At 43.7% G+C, this 22160-nt stretch overlaps 2 protein-coding genes across 4 annotated transcripts; both read right to left on the bottom strand.

Annotated features, from left to right (window-relative positions):
- ZSCAN4 (zinc finger and SCAN domain containing 4) overlaps nt 1–22160 on the bottom strand; it is a 103203-nt gene that overhangs the window by 12366 nt on the left and 68677 nt on the right.
- ZNF211 (zinc finger protein 211) lies at nt 8964–21428 on the bottom strand. 4 transcript variants are annotated; one of them, XM_012473091.2, is made up of 3 exons: nt 21377–21428; nt 20095–20221; nt 8964–12271 (listed from the first exon to the last, which is right to left on the bottom strand). In XM_012473091.2, the coding sequence occupies exons 1-3, from the start codon at nt 21404–21406 to the stop codon at nt 10797–10799; spliced, it is 1632 nt and encodes a 543-aa protein (XP_012328514.2). In that variant the 5' UTR covers nt 21407–21428; the 3' UTR covers nt 8964–10796. The 4 variants fall into 4 exon arrangements, with proteins under 4 accessions (XP_012328514.2, XP_012328515.2, XP_064223462.1 ...); XM_012473092.2 differs by lacking the exon at nt 21377–21428 and adding an exon at nt 20555–21263; XM_064367392.1 differs by lacking the exon at nt 21377–21428 and adding an exon at nt 20779–21263 and having other exon boundaries at nt 20095–20705.

The following is a 22160-nucleotide window of genomic DNA, read 5'->3' as shown; positions in this document are numbered from 1 at the left end:
TTGATAGACTTAATGTGAGGCTTGAGGGAGAGGGAGGAGTTAAAATGGCGAGAAGCTCCTGGTCACCTCGTGTGGTGGAAGCTGTCCTGTCTCCCCTGCACGCCCCTCCCCACTTTCCTTCCTTAGATAGGCTGAGACTTTGGTGGAGTTGAGAATGTAGCAAAAAGGTGAGAGCCAATTACAGCCATGGGTTTCATCTGCTTCATCAGGCATGGGGCTTCTTGGGGTTTGGATTTTCCCCCATCACTGTTGGGTACAGAGTTTACATTTCCTGGTCCTGCATTGATGAAATGTCTGCTTGACTTCCCCACAATGGGAATTATGTTCTGAATCCTCATATTGTAGGACTATGTATTGGTCCATTTCTCCAAAGAGTTTTATCCATGTGTACTCCATATAGAAAAGTATCCCTGCTCCCGTCAAGAGCTAATTTTCCGGCCGGGCGTGGTGGCTCACGCCTGTAATCCAAACACTTTGGAGGCCAAGGCGGGCGGATCACTGAGGTCAGGAGTTCAGGATCAGCCTGACCAACATGGTGAAACCCCGTCTTTATTTAAAAAAAAAAAAAAGAAGAAGAGCTAATTTTCCACTGGTCTTGTCACCAACTGTATCATTAAACCAACTGTGACAGGACCTAAAGCACCAGTGGAAACTGGCTCTTGATGGGAGCAGGGATAATTCTCTGCTACAACAATGAAAAATGTAGCCAGGTGTGGTGGCGCGTGCCTGTAGTCCCAGCTACTCGGGAGGCTGAGGTGGGAGGATCGCTTGAGCCCGGGAGTGTTGGGCTGCAGTGCGCTATGCCGATCGGGTGTCGGCACTAAGTTTGGCATCAATATGGTGACCCACCGGGAGCGGGGGACCACCAGGTTGCCTAAGGAGGGGTGAACCGGCCCAGGTCAGAAGCGGAGCAGGTCAAAACTCCCGTGCTCGGTGGCGCGTGCCTGTAATCCCAGCTACTCAGGAGGCTGAGGCAGGAGAATTGCCTGAACCCAGGAGGCGGAGATTGCGGTGAGCCGAGATCGTGCCATTGCGCTCCAGCCTGGGTATCAAGAGCGAAACTCCGTCTCAAAAAAAAAAAAAAAAAAAAAAACTCCCGTGCTGATCAGTAGTGAGATCGCGCCTGTGAATAGCCACTGCACTCCAGCCTGGGCAACACAGCGAGACCCCGTCTCCAAGAAGAAAAGAAAAAGAAAAATTTAGAGATTGTGAGTACCACTGGAGGCCAGTTATCAATTTGTGGTGGGATGAAAGAATTTCCTGTCTGCTTCTGCTGTCTCAAGGAGTTCCTTCAGCTCTGTAAGGAGCTGTAAGAAAAAGATTTGGAGGCAAGCTGACAATTTTTGTTTGGAGGAGGTTATTGAATTTTTGAGTGGAGGTATACAGCCAGCTGTTGGACATGCTGGTGTGTAACTGGGAGCAGTTAGACCTGGGATATGATGCTATCAGTAAGAGGAATAATAGCATTAGGGAGCATAATAACTAACCTTTAAGCAGTGAGGGCATATTTGACTGTTTTCAGTATTTTCTGTACATTAGCCCACTTCGATTACAACAGCTGTAAAGTAGATCCTGAACAACTGCATTTTAACATCAAAGTAACAGAGGCACAGAGAAGTTCAGTACCTTGGCCAGTGCTACACAGCCTGTAAGTTGCAGGGGTGGGATTTGATATCTGGCTCGAGTGGGACTCCAAATGCTACATTAAGGAAGCAAAGACCAGCAGCCTTCTAAGGAATGGGCTAATGGAGGAGGAAGGGCATGAGCAGGATTTACCCTTGGGGAACACAGATGGTAGAGGAAATGACTTGGTGGCATCCCAACTTAGGCATAGAATAAACAGCCACAAACATAATAAAAATAAATGTGAAAGCCACACAATAATTTGATCAAGTGAGTATATTACAAAGATGATACATAATATATATAGACTTGTCAAAATTGTGTGCAATTTTATCAAATGCTTTTCTGACCAATTGGGAGGGCGAGTAGTGCTGTCTTTGGTAAAAATAGATGACATGGCCGGGTGCGGTGGCTCATGCCTGTAATCCTAGCATTTTGGGAGGCCGAGGTGGGTGGATCACCTGAGGTCAGGAGTTCAAGACCAGCCTGGCCATCATGGTGAAACCCCATCTTTAAAAAAAAATATATATATATATATATATAGATGACATGTTTACATCCAGCATCAGCTCAACTTGTGTCTGATGAGTATCCCTGCTCCAGTGTGAGTGAGGAAAATAACCCGTTTCCAAGAATACGAAGCCAATCTGCCTCAGTATATAGAAAACAATGATTTCAATTAGAATACAAAAACAAAAAACTGGTAGGAAAATAACCAAAACTGTTACTTTTTTCTTTTTTTCCAGACAGAGTCTTGCTGTGTTGCCCAGGCTGGAGTGCACTGGTACAATCTCAGCTTACTGCAACCTTTGCCCACCAGGTTTGTTTTTTTAATTTTGTTTTTTTGACTCTTATTGTGTATGTTTCTGCCCACCAGGTTTAAGCAATTCTCCTGCCTCAGCCTTCAACGTAGCTGCAATTACAGGCGCTTACCACCACATTCGGCTAATTTTTGTATTTTAGTAGAAATGGGTTTCACCATGTTGGCCAGGATGGCCTCGAACTCCTGCCCTCAGGTGATCCGCCCACCTCGGCCTCCCAAAGTGCCAGGATTACAGGCATGAGCTACGGCACCTGGTGACTTTTTTTTTTTTTTGGAAAAGAAATATTTACTCCATCTATTTATTTTTGATAGTTGCACCTACTTTAATAACAACTTCAAAAAAGGAACAACATCCATCTGGTTCGAAACGTCTTTATGAATGTAAAGGCTGGGGTCCAAGGCCAGCTTCCGAGGCAGCCCTCCGCCTCCCACAGGTGGCCGCACTTGGACCACACCACTCCATTAGCTTAAAGGTGCAACAGTCGTAAAGAGAAGGAAAGAACCGGCGAGCCAGCACGTGAAGCTTATCCAATGCTTCCAGTCATACACGCAAGCTGTGGAGTCGCAGGGACGTGTGTGGATCTGGAAATTCTCCAGGGCGCATCGAAGCTTAACACGTATAGTGGGGACGGACAAAGCCCCGAGTCTGTGCATGGTAGGCATCAGCTGCTTCATGAGGATCTGATATGGTTCCTTTTTAAAAAGTGCATTCTTCAAAAACCAAACTAACCAACTCCCTTTTAAATATGCACACAATACAAACTTATAACACATACTTGTCAAGATTATGTGCAAAGAACTGCCAAAGTGACTTCCTCAAATTAATAAATTGTCCTAAAATAATTTTCTGTAAACCTACTTGGGCCTGGCAAAGATACTTTAAGTATCAACACAACTTGGATTAATTTTAGAAAAAGGGTGACTTTAGATCAAACACACATTTACAAAAGAACAACGATTCACCCGGCAGCTGACAGGTGCAGACTGATGTCAGTGAACCAGTCTGCTGGCTGCTTTTATATGAGCTTTTATTTTTTAAAGTATTAAAATTTGAAATACAAAATTTGACACCAAGTGTAAACATATTTGCGACTGCAGACACTGGCGATAATAGCAGCCTACACAAGTGGTAAGGGGTGTGCTGTGGGGTTTCAGCATCCTGGAGCGGCTGGGGTGGGAGGAACGACTAGAAGCGAAGTAGATACAATCCAAGAAAAACATCAGAACTGAAGTCACAGAAAATGGAATACCCGCGGCACGGTGACAGCTAGAACTGAAGTCACAGAAAATGGAATACCCGCAGCACGGTGACAGCTAGATTCTTTGCTTTTGTCTGTAGCTTACCTTAGCAAAGTCCAATATCTAATTAGTATCCACTTTACTATTCTAACGGTGCAGAGATCCCTAAAGGTAAAAGACTTCTACGCTTGCAGCCAGCAGCGGGGCTGCATGACTGGCAGGCTCCCAGCCCCCACATCACTTGGCCTTCTTAGTGGGGAGAACTCCCAGAATGCCGCAGGTTAAAAGCCTGTTTTGCCCCCAGTCAGTCATGGAATAGCCCAGTTCAGCTTCATGGTTAATGAAGGACATCAATCCCAGGCAAGTCTCCATGAGGAGGGGGCGCTCCAAGACCAGCTCGCTTGCGCTTGTTCTGGCAAAGGACTTCTTTTTTGGCGTTTTTGACAGCTTGGATTCACAGAGCCTTGAAGCTTTCCACGTGGCACAGAGTTGCTGTGTTCTCATCTGCACCAGCTACCGCGTGTTCTAAGAAAGTGTAGCACGTTTCTGGACCAGAGATTCCATCTGTTTATGAAAGAAAGGCGACTTTGCCTGCCCCACTGAATTCGAGTCCCAAAACCTTCTCGCTTGTTGAGCGATTTGGGAAACTGGAATTCTCCGCAGGAGATGGCAGGTGTGGCGTTGAGCACCATCTGGGCCACCAATATCGGGACTAATTACCTAGTAATAAAATAGCATTAGTTGAAATACAGAAGTGAATTTATTTTTGCCTCAGGCGTTAAATAACCTGTAGGATTCAAAGTGAAGAATAACGACTCCGGGTGTGGTGGCTCACGCCTGTAATCCCAGCACTTTGGGAGGGCGAGGCGGGCGGATCACTTGAGCTCAGGGGTTGGAGACCAGCCTGGGCAACATGACGAAACCCAGTCTCTACCAAAAGGACAAAAATTAGCTGGGCATGATGGTGCGCCTGTAGTCCCAGCTACTGGGGCAGGGGGAAGGGACTGAGGCAGAAGAATCTCTTGAACCCAGGAGGTTGAGGCTGCAGTCAGCTGAGATCATGCCACTGCACTCCAGCCTGAGTGACAAAGTGAGACTCTGCTAAAAAAAAAAAAAAAAAAGCCGGGAGCGGTGGCTCACGCCTGTAATCCCAGCACTTTGGGAGGCCGAGGCGGGTGGATCACGAGGTCAAGAGATCGAGACCATCCCGGTCAATATGGTGAAACCCCGTCTCTACTAAAAATACAAAAAATTAGCTAGGCATGGCGGCACGTGCCTGTAGTCCCAGCTACTCAGGAGGCTGAGGCAGGAGAATTGCCTGAACCCAGGAGGCGGAGGTCGCGGTGAGCCGAGATTGTGCCATTGCACTCCAGCCTGGGTGACAAAGTGAGACTCTGTTTATAAAAATAACAAAGTAAAGAATAATCTTAGGTTGGGCAGTGGCTCATGTCTGTAATGTCAACATTTTGGGAGGCCAAGGCAGGTGAATCACTTGAGGTCAGTAGTTTAAGACCAGCCTGGCCAACATAGTGAAACCCATCTCTACTAAAAATACAAAAATTGGCTGGGCGTGGTGGCTGGAGACTGTAGTCCCAGTTACATGAGAGGCTAAGGCAGGAGAATCACTTGAACCCAGGAAGCGGAGGTTGCAGTGAGCCGAGATAGTGCCACTGCACTCTGTCCTGGGCAATTTAGTAAGACTCCCTCTCAAAAAACAAAAACAAACAAATCTCTCAGAGGTAAAAATATTTGTATATTTTTACAGTCTTGGATAAGGTAAGTCGTTAATACGTATAACAGGGAAAAAAGGCAATTTTTTTTTTTTTTTTTAAAGATGAGGTTTCACCATGATGGCCAGGCTGGTCTTGAACTCCTGACCTCAGGTGATGCACCCACTTCAACCTCTCAAAGTGCTAGGATTACAGGCATGAGCCACTGTGCCCGGCCAAAAAAGGCAGTTTTTAATAAAAATGAAATATTAATGAAAAATAATTGTCAATTAAAATCATCTAAATGAGGTATTTAAATACATAGAATGTAAAAGAGAAAGTTATCAATCACCTCGATATTGTTTAATAGTCCTGTCCTGGCAAATGGCCTCATGCCTGATGAGTAGGGAAAAGAAGTGGTTTAAGAGGCCCTTCATGGCCGGGCGCGGTGGCTCACGCCTGTAATCCCAGCACTTTGGGAGGCCGAGGCGGGTGGATCACGAGGTCAAGAGATCGAGACCATCCTGGTCAACATGGTGAAAACCCCGTCTCTACTAAAAATACAAAAAAAATTAGCTGGGCGTGGTGCGCGTGCCTGTAATCCCAGCTACTCGGGAGGCTGAGGCAGGAGAATTGCCTGAACCCAGGAGGCGGAGGTTGTGGTGAGCCGAGATCGCGCCATTGCACTCCAGCCTGGGTAACAAGAGCAAAACTCCCTCTCAAAAAAAAAAAAAAAAAAAAAAAAAAAAAAAAAAAAAAGAGGCCCTTCATGGGAAGCCCGACTACAAACCGGGCAGACTTTTGTTAAACGTTCAGGGTTGGTTGCCATGGTGGGGAAGTGTATGTTTTTAAAAACTGGAGTATGTGGCAATAACCTGCATCCACAACCCTGTGGATGTGGGAGGGAACAGAGAGTTCTTGAGATTTGGGCAAGATGAGTTTGTTGTCAAGATAACATCAGCCTTCCCTTTGGGTGGCCCCAGTGTTAGTGTGACTTGTTCCTCCTGGGTGTATGAGAAATGTGTGCTGGGAAAATGAGCAGCAGTGATGGAGTACTGCGGGCCACCTGCCAGGCTGCTGAGTCTGCCAAAAAGTTTCCCTTGGGGCTGGGCGTGATAGCTAACGCCTGTAATCTCAGCACTTTGGGAGGCCAAGGCAGGTGGATCACCTGAGGTCAGGAGTTCAAGACCAGCCCGGCCAACATGGTGAAAACCTGTCTTTAAAAAAGAAAAAAGTTTCCCTTGGTTATGGCATCGGTAGCTTTCCAGTGTTCCTTGCAGTGGATAATGGTGGCCTCTAATGGTAGTTTAGCTGCCTCCAGCAACCTGTGTATCAGTTTGCCATTTACTATGGGGGTCCCTTTGGTAGTAAGAAAACCTCTTTTCTGTGAGATTAAGGCTTGAGAGAATGTGGTATGCATACTTAGAGTCGGTGTAAAGATTGACCCTTTTTCCTTTCGCTAGGGTGAGGGCCCTGTTTAGGTCAACTAATCCTGCCTGTTGGGAGGTGGTATGGGATGGTAAAGTTCTGGACTCTAGGAGCCTGTTTTTGGCAATAATGGTGTAGTCTGCTGCAGGACATGGGTCTTTAAAAGAGCTCCCGGCCGGGCAGAGTGGCTCACACCTGTAATCCCAGCACTTTGGGAGGCTGAGGCGGGTGGATCACGAGGACAAGAGATTGAGACTATCCTGGTCAACAAGGTGAAACCCCGTCTCTACTAAAAATACAAAAAAATTAGCTGGGCACGGTGGCGCGTGCCTGTAGTCCCAGCTACTCAGGAGGCTGAGGCAGGAGAATTGCCTGAACCCAGGAGGCAGAGGTTGCAGTGAGCCGAGATCGTGCCATTGCACTCTAGCCTGGGTAACAAGAGCGAAACTCCGTCTCGAAAAAAAAAAAAATTATGTAAAATATTTAGATTTGTAAAAAGACAAAGGTATAGCAGAAGAAAATTGCATACACTATCAGTTCAATCCCTTTTCTGTTAGCACTCCGTCCTTTTATATATTTTTACTTGCTTTAAAAAATATAAGCCGGGCGTGGTGGCTCACGCCTGTAATCCCAGCACTTTGGGAGGCCGAGGCGGGTGGATCACGAGATCAAGAGATCGAGACCATCCTGGTCAACATGGTGAAACCCTGTCTCTACTAAAAATACAAAAAATTAGCTGGGCATGGTGGCACGTGCCTGTAGTCCCAGCTACTCAGGAGGCTGAGGCAGGAGACTTGCCTGAACCCAGGAGGCAGAGGTTTTGGTGAGCCGAGATCGCGCCATTGCACTCCAGCCTGGGTAACAAGAGTGAAACTCCGTCTCAAAAAAAAAAAAAGAGCTCCCATCTCCTGGAAGCTGGGAAAAAGATTAAAAAAAGAAAAAAAAAGGTAAAAAATAAATAAATAAAATAAAATAAAAAATGAAAGAGCTCCTATTAATGAACCATGTAGGCATCCTCTGTAAGGAGGTCTCTGATATGTGTTGGAAAGGGGAGGAAAGGGAATCTAAAAGGTCCACGCAGGAGTAAGAGTTCAGAATCAGAGGCACTTATAGGGAGGAGGGTGGCTGCGTTGAGAACTTTACATCTTTGGTAGGTGATTAGAGGGTTGTTTATGTAGAAGGTGTGTATTTGTTGTAAGTAAGATAGTGGGAGGGAAAGAAGGGTGCAATGGCTCATGAATTCTTGTAGGTTATGAGAAGATGCAATGGTAATGTGTTGATAGAGGGTGAGTTTTTGCACTTCTGAGGACAGCAGCATGGCCACACATAAGATCCTTAAACAGGGTGGCCAACCTTGGATGACTGAGTTCAGTTGTTTTGCGAGACATGGGGAAAAAAAACTCCAAAACTTGTCACTTCCTAATAATTTTACTATGTTTTATTATCTACACTCTAGAGGCTATTTGCAGGTAGAAGAGTTGCAAATAAATTTACTTAGCAGTGAATTTCAGCATGGATCACTATTGTGGAAATGGTATGTTTCTGCAGCTCTTCCCAACCCCAAGTTGGCGTTTGATATAGGCCGCAATGGGGAGTTTTACACCAGAGAAACTGGCAAACACTATAAACCATAGCTTGATATACTGTATTACTAAGTGTCTAAACTTAAGAAAGTGAGAGAGAATATGTGAATAATATAGATTAAATTTAAAAGTGTGTGGTGTATGTGGTAATTATACTGTGCATAACATGAAAATAATTGTGGAATAAAAATTAGTTATTTGTTGATGAAAAGGGAAACAGACACAATTCCTAACAGACAAAATATATGAACAGACATTTTATCAAAGAAGACATACAGTTGGCAAATAAACACGTGAAAATATATTCAACATCATGGATCCTTAGGGAACTGCAATTAAAACTACTGCACACTTATTAAAAGGGTAAATTCTAAAAGACAGACCATACCAACTACTGGCAAGGATGTGGAAAAGCTGGAATTCTCATACATTCCTAGTAGGTAAGCAACAGCAAACAGCCATTTTAGATCAGTTTGGCCATTTCTTAATAAGTCAAACATTCACTTATCCTGTGTCTCAGGCACTGCAGAAGTGAACAACTATACATATGAAGAACTGTACATTTGTAGCAGCTTTATTTGCAATAGCCAAAACTAGATATAACCTAAATGCTCATAAACAAATGGATAACAAATATTATATCCATAAAAAATGTACCACTCAGCAATAAGAATGAACAACTCATATAAGCTTCATTGAAGAATCTCAAAATAATTATGCATCATGAATGAAAATGGAGAAAAAAAGACATTTTATAAATCAAATCATAGAAAATCATAGAAAATACAAGCAAACCTATTATAAATGAAGGTATAAATCAATGATTGCCTTGAGGGCCAGAGAGGGGAGGGGGAGATTAGAAAAAGGCCTGAGGTACATCAGAGGTGACTGATACGTTCATTGTAATAATGATGACATGATGTGTTTTTGACTAGGTTTGGTAACCTTACATTAACTCTATTTCTTTCCTGATGACCTTGGAAGGACACCTTGCCTCAGTGGGCAGCAAATATTGGTAATCAATGAAACTGTTTTGAATTTATTCACAGGATGATGGTAGGTTACAAAGCCACATTCCTGGAAGGACACCCCCCCACCCCTTTTTTCTATGCTTGTTTGCCTTACCCATGCAGCAATGACCTTGAGGTGGACATCCCAGAAAGGCTATTGGAATACACAAAACCTTTAGATTGTCATTTTTGACAGTCACCTCAGCTACAACAAGTACACATGCCTGGAAATTCTGAGAATGTCTGTACTCACTGATCCTGCAAAATTACTAGAACATATTACAAGCGGCATATTCCATTTAGTTTGCTGCAGTCTCCATCACTCCCTACTAATCCACACAATTGGTTTCCATACTAATTATGGTTCCCCCATTTTACAGAGACAGTAGCCTACTAAACTGTACTGGGGCACTTGGCTCCTTGGCAGGACCTGGGGTAGACTGCCTCAACAGTGCTGGTTATTATGTAATAACCCCCGTGGACAAGAACAAAATTCACCTTGTTCCCAGAAGCACTGGAGTTTGTCACAACAATTTCCCACTTCCTCAGGGTGTCTTTTGAGCCCACAAAAAATCCCGGCATCCAGTCCACAAATTAAGACCGTAAAACCCTGCAGTATTTCCTGGAGAGCCTTGGGCAATAATTCAAATTCAAATTAGGCAAAAACTGGAAAGACAGCTGTATTTTTCTATTATACTGTCGTCTCTGAGGCATACAAATAATGTGACAACTCCCCCTCCAAAGGTGTTTTCTCTGTAAAGCTGGCACGGCTCAGTTCTGTTTTGGAACTACAACAGTGAATAAAACACCAAGATAAAGGTAGCTTAAATAATAATGCCTTTATTATTGTAAAAAACAAAGCAAGGTGACATAAGCAGTTCCCAAGTTGGTGACTTAGAGGCTGGAAAAAAACAATCCATGGAGGTGTCACATGAAACCAACATATCCTGAAAATGATAGTCCTTCTTGGCAGGCTGCCAACAACACTCATATTGGGTTCTCTGGCACAAAGTTGAGTCAAGTTATCTAACTTCTCAGACAGGAAGACTAAGACTATTCATGATTTCTTCTAGCAAGTAGGGAGAAATAGAAGTCTGCTTTTTTGAGCAAGTTAAGGTGATAAATGATGTACACTGTGTGGACCTCATAGGTGATAGACGTGATATGGCTTTTGCCTCAGAAACTGTCAGTGACATAAAAGGCAAGAGCCATAAATGGCAGGTGAGAAAGTGTAACACATACCTGGAACTTAAGGGGAATTTGCCCACTGTGTATCTTCAGATGTTGGGGGCTTCCAATTCAGGTACATGTCTCTCTCAAAAAATATGTGCACTCCTCCAGTATAATTACACTAAAAGACAACTGCATATTCTCAGTACAGCTAAGGCGTTTCTCCAGTGTGAACTCTCTGGTGTTGAATGAGAACAGATTTGCAACCAAAGGATTTCCCACATTCACTGCACTGATAAGGCCTTTTACCAGTGTGTACTCTCCGGTGTTGAATGAGGCTAGAACTTTGGCTAAAGGATTTCCCACATTCACTGCATTCATAAGGCCTTTCTCCAGTGTGAACTCTCAGGTGTTTAATGAGGTTAGATTTACAGCTAAAGGATTTGCTACATTCACTGCACTCAACAGGCCTTTCTCCAGTGTGAACTCTCTGGTGGTTCTTAAGGTTGGAACTATGGCTAAAGGATTTCCCACATTCCCCACACACATAAGGCCTTTCCCCTGTGTGGACTTTCCGATGTGAACTGAAGCTGGAGCTTTGCTTAAATGATTTCCCACATTTACTGCATTCATAGGGTCTTTCTCCAGTGTGAAGTCTCCGGTGGTGAATGAGGCTGGAGCTTCGGCTAAAGGATTTCCCACATTCATTGCACTCATGAGGCCTTTCTCCAGTGTGAACTCTCTGGTGGTAAATGAGGCTGAAGTTTTGGCTAAAAGATTTCCCACATTCGCTGCATTCATAAGGCCTTTCACCAGTGTGAACTCTGCGATGCTGCATGAGGTTAGACCGTTGGCTAAAAGATTTCCCACATTCCCCACATTCGTAAGGCCTTTCTCCAGTGTGAACTTTCCTATGGCTATTGAGGCTATAGATCTGACTAAAGGATTTCCCACATTCAGGGCACTCAAAAGGCCTTTCTCCAGTGTGAACTCTCTGATGTATAATGAAACTGGAGTAGTAGGTAAAGAATTTTCCACATTCATTGCATTCATAAGGCCTTTCTTCACTGTGGACTTTCTGGTGCTGAACAAGATTACATCTTCGTGTACATGCTTTCCCACATTTGTTGCACTCAAAAAGCCCTTCTCTAGTGAGGATTCTCTGGTCCTGAACAAGTGTGTCTGTGTGGCTAAAGGCTTTATTGCATTTTCCCCAGTTGTGATGACTTTTTCCACTGTAAAAGGCCACCCCACACTTGTTACTGTTATTTGGCTTCTCCGCTGTTTGAGTGGCCTCTTGATGGAGAAACCTGATGTTGGCCAGGAAGTCTTTCTCAATCTCCCTGCAGGTGAAGGGCTTCTCTGACACATGGACTGTGCAGCTCTTTGTAAATGAGGCTGAGTCCACATAACTTCCGAAAGGTGCTTCTTTAACGTGCTGCCTCTGCTGCTGCTGAAGATTTGCACTGATGTAGAATTGTTCTCCACATGTGTGCAGTTTCTGCCCACCATTTGTTCCTTGGTGTTCAGCCAAGCCACATATCTCACAGGAGTAGGCAGTCTGAGAAGATGAACCTTCTTTGGAAGTTCTGAACTGTGGCACTCCTTTTACAGAAATTCTCTGTGGAATGTCTGTACCCACTGATGAGGAAGGTGCTTCCTCACGCTCTAATCCACGCCAATAACCTAAAAGTAAAGAGGTCACGGTGAAGTACATGTTACCTTTATTAGGAGGAGGCAATGCAATCGCAAATACATATCAATCACAGCAAAGAACCAGTAACATGGGCCTATTTTCAGGAAAAGTGAGTTGGGGGGTCAGGCTGAGGAAGCAGCTGTTGTGCATTACTGGTCCCTAAGGTCATTGAATAGGGTAGGCCCTACCAGGTACAGTGCACAAGGATAAGGTATAGCCCAGAATTAAGAGGCGTGTTGTACAATGAATTCCTCTGATAATAGCTTTTAGTGAGATCATATCTGCTGGTGACAAGTGATGCTGTGAAGTGTATGTCCAGGCCCAGGAAAATCTCACTGAACAGGAACTGGTGTTCAGGGACGATTAAGGGAGATATGCACACTTCAGGACCCAATAATGTTAGAGAACACTACAGAAGGAACACTGTGAAGAACAGGTGGGATAAAGAGTCCAGAGAAGTGAGGATTAGCCCTAGCTAGAAGCCAAAATAAAAATGAGACAAGTGGTAGAAATAACAAGTTTGTAAACTGTTAAGAATGAAGACGAGAAGGTCGAATTGAGGTGTTTCTGGCAATAGCATCAAAACAAGTCAAACAGGACAGGTTCCTGGTGCAATTTAAACACAGACCTGATGACATGCCTTTTCCCAAGTGCATTCATCTGGGTCAGGCCCTCTCTAATCCCATCTTGCTGAGGCTGGAGTCATGAACATCCTGTGAAGAACAGAGGACACTTCCCCTAGCCCTAGTTGAGCAACTACATGAGACCAGGATGATGTTAAGTCCTAAGGGAAAGACAGGACATGTCACCAAGTAACACTGGCCCAGAAAAACTCGGCACAAAAAAAGAACACAGGAAAGTTAAAGAAGTTAAGTTTGTATAAATTCAAGTTAGAAGGTTGTAACTTTAGGATGTTAAATGTGATCCCCATGGTAACCATTAAAAAAAAAGAGCTACAGGGCTGGGTGTGGTATCTCACGCCTGTAATCCCAGCACTTTGGGAGGCCAAGGCAGGCAGATCACGAGGTAAGGAGTTTGACCAGCCTGGCCAACATAGTGAAACCCCGTCTCTACTAAAAATACAAAAAATTAGCTGGGTGTGGTGGCAGGCGCTTGTAATCCCCAGCTACTTGGGAGGCTGAGGCAGGAGAATCACTTGAACCCAGGAGTCACAGGTTGCAGTGAGCTGAGACTGTGCCAGTGCACTCCAGCCCAGGCAACAGTGTGAGACTCCATCTCAAAAAAAACAAACAAATAAACAAAAAGAGCTTCAAAAAGTATACAAAGAACTGGGTGTTTGCTAACCGGCATCTTAAAAAACATAAAAAATAAAAATAAAAAAAATAAGAACTGGGTGTGGTGGCTCACGCCTGTAATCCTAGCATGTTGGGAGGCTGAGATGGGTGGATCAACTGAGATCAGGAGTTTGAGACCAGCCTGGCCAACATGGCAAAACCCTGTCTCTACGAAAAATACAAAAATTAGCTGAGTATGGTGGCGCGTGCTTAATCCCAGCTACTCAGGAGGCTGAGGCAGGAGAACTGCTTGAACCTAATAGGTGGAGGTTGCAGTGAGCCGAGATCGCTCCACTGCACTCCAGCCTGGGTGACAGAGTGAGACTCCATTAAAAAAAAAAAGTACACAAGGGAAATGACAAGAAATTAAAACGTCTCACTACCGAAAAAAAAAAAGTGAGCCAAAACCAAAAGAAGCAGTAATGCAGGGAATTAGGATTAAAAAAAAGCTATAAGGCTGTAAGATATGGAGAAAACAAAGAAAATGATAGAAGTCAGCCCTTCCTCATCAGTGATTACCTTAAATGTAAATGGTTTAAAGTATGCCAAAAGACCAAGATTGGAAGAATGGGTTAAAAAAACCAAAACCAAAGATCCAACTTTATGATGTCTACAAGAGATTTGCTTTAGATCCAAGATATAAACAAGCTGAAAGTGACAGCCGGCAAAAAGATATTCCATGCAAATAGTAAGCAAAAAAGAGTAAGAAAGGCTACACTAATATCATACGATACAGACTTTAAACCAAAAAGGGTAACAAGTGATTTAAAAAGATATTATATACTAATAAAAGGTTCAATACAGCAAGAAGATGTAACATTTATAAATATTTATGCACCTAATAATAGACTATCAAAACACAAGAAGCAAGCTGGGCACGGTGGCCCACACCTGTAATCCCAGCTCTTTGGGAGGCTGAGGTGGGTGGATCACCTGAGGTCAGGAGTTCAAGACCAGCCTGAGCAATATGGTGAAACCCCGTCTTTATATAAAAAAACAAAACAAAACAAAATATAAACACATGAAGCAAAAATGGACAGAACTGAAGGGAGAAATGAATGGTTCTACAATCATAGTTAGAGACATCAACATCTGACTCTCAGCAGTGGACAGAACAATCAGAGAGAAGTGAGAAAACAGAGGAACTAAACAACCAACTAGCTCCAAAAAATATATAAAGAGCATTCTACCCAACAACAACAGAATATAAAATTCTCCTCACATGTACCTAGAACATTCTCCTCATGTGTACCTAGAACATTCTCCAGGACAGACCATAAATTAAGCCTCACTGGATTTAGAAAGCACATATCATACTAATAAAAGGTTCATACTAATAAAAGTATCTTCCCCAACCACAATGGGATGAGGTTGGAAACTCTTAACAGAAGGAAACTAAAAAATTTACAAATCTATAGAAATTAATACAATATTGAACAACCAACTGTGCCACAAAGAAATCACAAGGGAAATTAGAAAATACTTAAGAGATGAATGAAAATGAAAATAACCTACCAAAACTTGAGATGCAGTAAAAGCAGTACTAAAGGGGAAATTTGTAGCTACAAACACTTACATTAAAAAAGAAGAGGCCAGGCACGGTAGCTCATGCCTGTAATCCCAGCACTTTGGGAGGCTGGGTTGGGCGGATCCAAGGTCAGGAGTTCAAGACCAGCCTGGCCAATATGGTGAAACCCCATCTCTACTAAAAATACAAAAATTAGCTGGGCATGGTGGTGATGCCCATAGTCCCAGCTACTCTGGAGGCTGAAGCAGGAGAATTGCTTGAACCTAGGAGGCAGAGGTGGCAGTGAGTTGAGATCGTGCCACTGCACTCCAGCTTGGTAACAGAGTGAGACTTCGTCTCAAAAAAAAAAAAAAAGAAGAAGAAGAAAGATCTCAACAATCTATTTTTACAATTTAAGAGATTATAAAAAGAAGAAAAAACTAAAACCAAAGCTGACAGGAAAAAAATAATAAAGACTAAAGCCTAGATAAATAAAATATAGAAGAGAAAAACAATAGAAACAAAAATAACATTAAAAGGTGTTTCTTTGAAAAAGTTACAAAATTGACAAACCTGGCTGGGCACAGTGGCTCACGCCTGTAATCCCAGCACTTTGGGAGGCCAAGGTGGGTGGATCACCTGAGGTCAGGAGTTCAAGGCCAGCCTGGCCAACATGGTGAAACTCCATCTCTATTAAAAATACAAAAACTAGCCAGGTGTGGGTGGCGTGTGCTCGTAACCCCAGCTACTTTGGAGGCCAAGGCAGGAGAATTGCTTGAACTCAGAAAGCGAGGTTTCAGTGAGCCAAGACCACACCACTGCACTCCAGCCTAGGTGACAGAGCAAGACTCGATCTCAAAAAAAAAAAAAAAAACATTGACAAACCTTAATGAAAAGCCCTGGACCTGATGGCTTCACAGATTAATTCTACCAATCTTAACTAAGAACTAACACGTATCCTTTTCAAAATCTCTCAAAAACTGTAGTGTACATACTTCTAACTCATTCTATATGGCCAGCATTACCCTGATTCCAAATGGCACGAAGATAGTGTAAGAAAAGAAAGCTACGGGGCCAGGTGCGGTGGCTCACACTTGTAATTCTAGCACTTTGGGAGGCTGAGGAGGGCAGATCACAAGGTTAGGCATTTGAGAACAGTTTGACCAACACAGTGAAACCCCATCTGTACTAAAAACACACAAAAAAATTAGCTGGGCATGATGGTGCACACCTGTAATCCCAGCTACTCTGGAAGCTAAGGCAGGAAAATTGCTTGAACCTTGGAAGCGGAGGTTGCAATAAGCCAAGATCGTACCACTGCAATCCAGCCTGGGTGACAGAGAGAGATTGTCTCAAAAAGAAAATAAAGAAAGCTACAGACCAATATCCTTGATGATTATTAACGCAAAAACCGTCAATCAAACATTAGTAAATTGAATTCAACAGCATATTAAAAGGATTTTGCACTAAGAACAACTAGAATTTATTTCTGGAATGCAAGGATAGTTCAACAAACAAAAACTGATCAAAGTGGTGGCTTGCACCTGTAATCCCAGCTACTTGGGATTCTGAGGCAGGAGGATCGCTTGAGGTCAGGAGCCTAAGACCAACCTGTGTAACACAGCAAGACCCCATCTTTAAAAAAATTAAAACAATGACCTTAGCTGATGCACTAAAAGCATTAGACAATATGCAACACTTTTTCTGTAAGGAAAACACTCAGCAAACCAGGAATAGAGTGAATTTACCTTAACATAATAAAAGTCATATGCAAAAACAAAACAAAACCCACAGCTAAAATTATACTCAACAATGAAAGACTGAAAGCTTTTCCTCTAAGACAAGGAACAACATAAGGACGCCCACTTTTAGCACTTCAGTTCAATGTAGCAATTAGGCAAGAAAAAGAAAGAAAAGCAACCAAAATGGGAAAAGAGGAGTGAAATTATCCCATTCACAGATGATATACATGAAATACCATAAAGATTCCACAAAAAAAACTGTTAGAATAAACAAACTCAGCAAATAGAATACAAATACAACATGCAAAAATCAGTTACATTTCTATACATTAATGATGAACAATTTGAAAAGTACACAATTCCACTTATATCAAAAAGAATAAAACATTAAAGATTAACTTATCCAAACAAGTAAAAGCCTTGTGCACTGGAAACTACAAAATATTGCTAAAATGAGGGCTGAGTGCGGTGGCTCACACCTGTGATCTCAGCACTTTGGGAGGCCAAGGCGGGCAGATCATGAGGTCAGGAGTTCAAGACTAGCCTGACCAACATGGTGAAACCCTGTCTCTACAAAAAATACAAAAATTAGCTGGGCATGGTGGCACATGCCTGTAATCCCAGCTACTCAGGAGGCTGAGGCAGGAGAATCGCTTGAACCCGGGAGGTGGAGGTTGCAGTGAACAGAGATTGCGCCACTGCATTCCAGACTGGGTGACAGAGTGAGACTCTATCTCAAAAATAAAATAAAATATAATAAAATAGCTACAATGAATTAAAGAAAACATTAATAAATGAAAATACATTACACGTATGTTCATGGACTAGAGGGCTCAATATTGTTATGATGTCTATATTAGCCAAAGTAATCTATAGAAAATATGATACCTATCAAAATCCAAATGACATAATTTTGCAAAAACAGAAAAATCCATCCTAAAATTTATGTGAAATATCAAGAGACACAGAATAGCTATAACAATCTTGAAGAAGATGGAAGCTGGAAGACTTACACTTCGTAATTTCAAAAGTTACTGCAAAGCTATGGAAATTAAAACAGTGTGTTAGTCCCATAAAGATACACATATAGACCAATGGACTCGAAGAAATCCCAGAAATAAACCCTCAACTATCTGGCCAAATGATTTTTGAACAGGAGGCCAAGACCACTCAATGGGGAAAGAAGACAGATTTTTTCTTTTCTTTTTTTTTTTTTTTTTTTTGAGATGGAGTCTTGCTCTGTCACCAGGTTGGAGTGCAGTGGCGTGATCTCGGCTCACTGCAACCTCTGCCTCTTGGGTTCAAGTGATTCTCCTGCCTCAACCTTCAGAGTAGCTGGGATTACAGGCGCGCGCCACCACGCCCACCTAATTTATGAATTTTTAGTAGAGACGGGGTTTCACCATGTTGGCCAGGATGGTCTCGATCTCTTGACCTCATGATCCGCCTGCCTCAGCCTACCAAAGAGCTGGGTTTACAGGCATGAGCCACCACACCTGGCGAAGACAGATTTTTCAACATATGCTAGGAAAACTGGGTATCTACATGTGAAAGAATGAAGTTGGACCCTTAGCTGACACCACATATAAAAGTTAATTCAAAACGAATCAAAGATCTGAATGTAAGCACTAAAACCATAAAACTCTTAGAAGAATACAAGGAAAAAGCTTCATGACATTGGACCTGTCAATGATTCCTTGGATATGATATAAAAAGCACAGACAATAAAAGTAAAGCGGTATAACTGAATTTGTCAAAATGAAAAACGTGTGCATCAATGGAACCTATCAACACACCAAAAAGGCAACCCACAGAATAAGAGAAAACATCTGCAAATCACACATCTTATAAGGGAATATGCAGAACACGCAGATAACTCTTACAGCGCAATAAAAAGTTATATTTAATATTTCTAATTGATTATAATTAATAAAACCCAATTTAAAAATAGGCAAAGGACTTGAATAAACAGTATCATTTGAAGGTATACAAATAGCCAATCAGCATATGAACAGATGCTCAGTATCAGTAACCTGCAAATCACAGCCACAAGGAGATATCACTTCACACCAATTTGGATGACTTATCTGTACACCCATGTTCACAGTAACATTATTCACAGCAGCCACAAGGTGAAAACAACCTGTGTCTACTGAAAGAAATGGATAAACAAACTGTAATACATATAAAAGAATATTACTCAGCCTTAAAAAGAAGCAATTCTGATACATATTACAACAAGGATACATCTTGAAGATATTATGCTAAGTGAAGTAAGCCAGAAAGAAAAGAACAAATACTGTGTGATCCCACTCATATGAGGTACTTACAATAGACAAATTCATACAGACCAAAAGTAAAATGGTGGTTGCCAGGGGATGGGAGGAGTTATTGTTTAATGGGCACAAAGTTGCAGTTTTTTGTTTTGTTTTGTTTTGTTTTGTTTTGTTTTGTTTGAGACAGAGTCTTGCTCTGTCACCAGGCTGGAGTGCAGTGGCGCAATCTCGGCTCACTGCAACCTCCGCCTCCTGGGTTCAAGCGATTCTTCCGCCTCAGCCTCCCGAGTAGCTGGAACCACAGGCACATGCCACCATGCCCGGCTATTTTTTGTATTTTTAGTAGAGACGGGGTTTCACCATGTTGGCCAGGATGGTCTTGATCTCTTGACCTCGTGATCCACCCGCCTCGGCCTCCCAAAGTGCTGGGATTACAGGCGTGAGCCACCGCGCCCGGCCAAGTTTCAGTTTTATAAGATGAAAAACTTCTATAGAAGGATGGTGGTGATGACTGCACAACAATGTGAATGTACTAAATGCTAGTGAACTGTATACTTGAAAATGATTAAAATGGTAAATTTTATTATATATATTCTATAATTAAAAATAAACAAAAACACCTTGGAGGAGGTTTCTATAATAACAGTCTGTGTAAATAGTGACAATGACAGTAACTACATTTCATGTCACAGTCAAGCACAAATAAATGTCAGGTACACGAAGCGTGGGAAACCTGGGTGCCATAGACCTAGAAAGTCACCAGACAGGGAGAAAGCAAGTCAGGTGGGATCTATTAGGTTTACTTTAAGACTACTAATCCCAAATCCTTACCCAAGACGCTTTTGGGCTAGGAAGATAAGGGAAGTAGGCTTGCACTCAGTCCACAACATCTACCCAGGGAACTGGGGAAGGAAGCAGAGGACAGAGCTGCCTCTGAGGAAAACAAGCACAGATCCTAGTCCAGGGCACAAGGGTTGAGTATGAGGGCCTTACCCAGGGAGGACGTAAGCACAAAGTTCTCCAGCATCACATCGAAGTACAGGTGTTTCTGAGTCTCATCAAGGAGATCCCATTCCTCCCAGGAGAAGTACACAGCCACATCTTCAAAGGTCACACTTCCCTAGCATAATAGGGATTGATGAAACCATGAACCGTCTCACTTTGGAAGACTCAAAATCCATGTCCCCACACCTTCTCCTCCCAAGCTCCCCAAGTCAGAAGAGACATCAGATCTTGGTGTCATTGATCCCAGCGATCTCTTCACATTCCCATTGGTCACTGTGTTTTCTACTCTGCATCCTGTCAACACTTGGATTAGATAAACCTCCGTCCTCTGATCCCAAACTCCAACTTCCTCACAACGGATGCCAAACTTCACAGAAATTAAGGAAACCTGCAGTTCCCTGAACCAGCTCAGCCTCATCTCCAAGGAGTTCCAAAAGCTAGTACCTACCTGTTCCCATCATAAGCTTTCACACCTCTTTTCACTGGCTGCCCCAAATGGAAACACTGGCCTGGACTCAGGACCCTGAGCTCAGAGATTCTCCAGGGTTCCGAAACCAACGGCTGAGAGAATGGTAGGTGCGTCCCATGGCAACACAGATCTAAAGAAAACACCTATGTTTGGGGAGGGAGGGACATTCCAGACCAGTGAAGGGGTGAGATACCTCCACTTACCTATCTAGGTTCCGAAAGCACCTCTGTCCCTATGGGAACATGTGGAAAGACGCAAGCTTCAGAGGAATGCGGTCATGGCAGTGCTCCACGGACACAGGCCTTCCCTGTGCCCTTGTCCCGGCCCAGAGCCATGGAACTTTGGGTTGACCGTCTAACCTGTGTGCCTCAGTCCTTAGTGCTGCGTCTTACCAGTTTTTGTGGCCTTAGAAAAATACTCAGCCTCCCTCTGCCTCAACGTTCTCATCCAGCCTGCAGAGGATTTTTCAAATCCTAACTCAGATGGTTCTCCCGTCTGCCCAAGCTCTCTATGGCTCCCGCGGCCTTCAGAGTAAAGGTAGATCTCTCGCAAACGCCGTTCCCTGCAGTGACGACGCGGAGGCCAGGTTCCCGAACGGCCCCTTCTCGGTCGCCCGTCTGAGATCTGGACGCGCCAGTCCTATCCCTTGTCCCCCTGCCCACCACATCGGGTGTCAGAAACAGCGGCCCCACCCGCGAGCCTCAGTGTCCCCGACCCCGAGCTGCAGAGACGTGAACAGGTGCCCCTCACTTGGGGCTTAAGCATATCGGTCGGGGGAGGCCCGGAGGTCGCTGCGCTCACCGGAGCCGGGTCCGTCAGTGCGGTCGCCATCCGGGTGGGCGGGCGGAGCTGGACCGGAAGCGGCGGGCGACCGGGCGGGAACCCAAGCACCGCTATCCCAAGGCCGGCCTCGCGGGCGGCCCTGCCCCCGACTCTCAGACCTGACTCTCGCGCCTTCATTGTCCGTCACTTCGGTCCCGACGCGGCGCACCAGAGCGGTTGACAGATAGAACGGAACGGAGGGCAGCCAAAACGACCGCTGCGAAAACGCCTGCAGTCCTGCTCCGAGGGGTACGCCCACACGGAAACGTCATTGTCTTGGATTTACATCGGATCAACGTACTGCCGCTCGACGCAAGGCTTTCTGGGTAATGTAGTCTCCTTAAGGCTGCGGCGGAGTGCGCCCTGCGAGCAGACGGCTGGGAGAGCTGGGAAGCTGCGTCTCCCGTCCTCCAGGGCGACTGAGGCGCTTCGGGTTTTGAGGTCTTAAGTAGCTTGACGTTTGAACAACATAGTTCTGAACTGTGCTTAGGTACAAATCTAACAAAATATGTACAAGAGCTATATGAGAAAACCTACAAGACTCTGATGAAATAAATAAGAAATGAACTAAATAAATGGAGAGACATTCATATTTGTACATAGGATGACTTGACATTGTGCCAACTTGATCTACAGATTCAATGTAATCCCAATCAAAATCCCAGCAAGTTAGTGAATACTGACAACGTGATTTTAAAGTTTATATGGAAAAGCAAAAGATCTAGAAAAGCTCAATGCTGAAGATGAACAAAGTCAGACGACT

This window comes from Aotus nancymaae, unplaced genomic scaffold (genome assembly GCF_030222135.1).
Source record: "Aotus nancymaae isolate 86718 unplaced genomic scaffold, 86718_ANA_hifiasm-v0.15.2.pri h1tg000069l, whole genome shotgun sequence".
Classification (NCBI taxonomy): domain Eukaryota; kingdom Metazoa; phylum Chordata; class Mammalia; order Primates; family Aotidae; genus Aotus; species Aotus nancymaae.
Note: the sequence above shows the minus strand (reverse complement) of the source record. Positions and strands in the feature narration are given on the sequence as shown.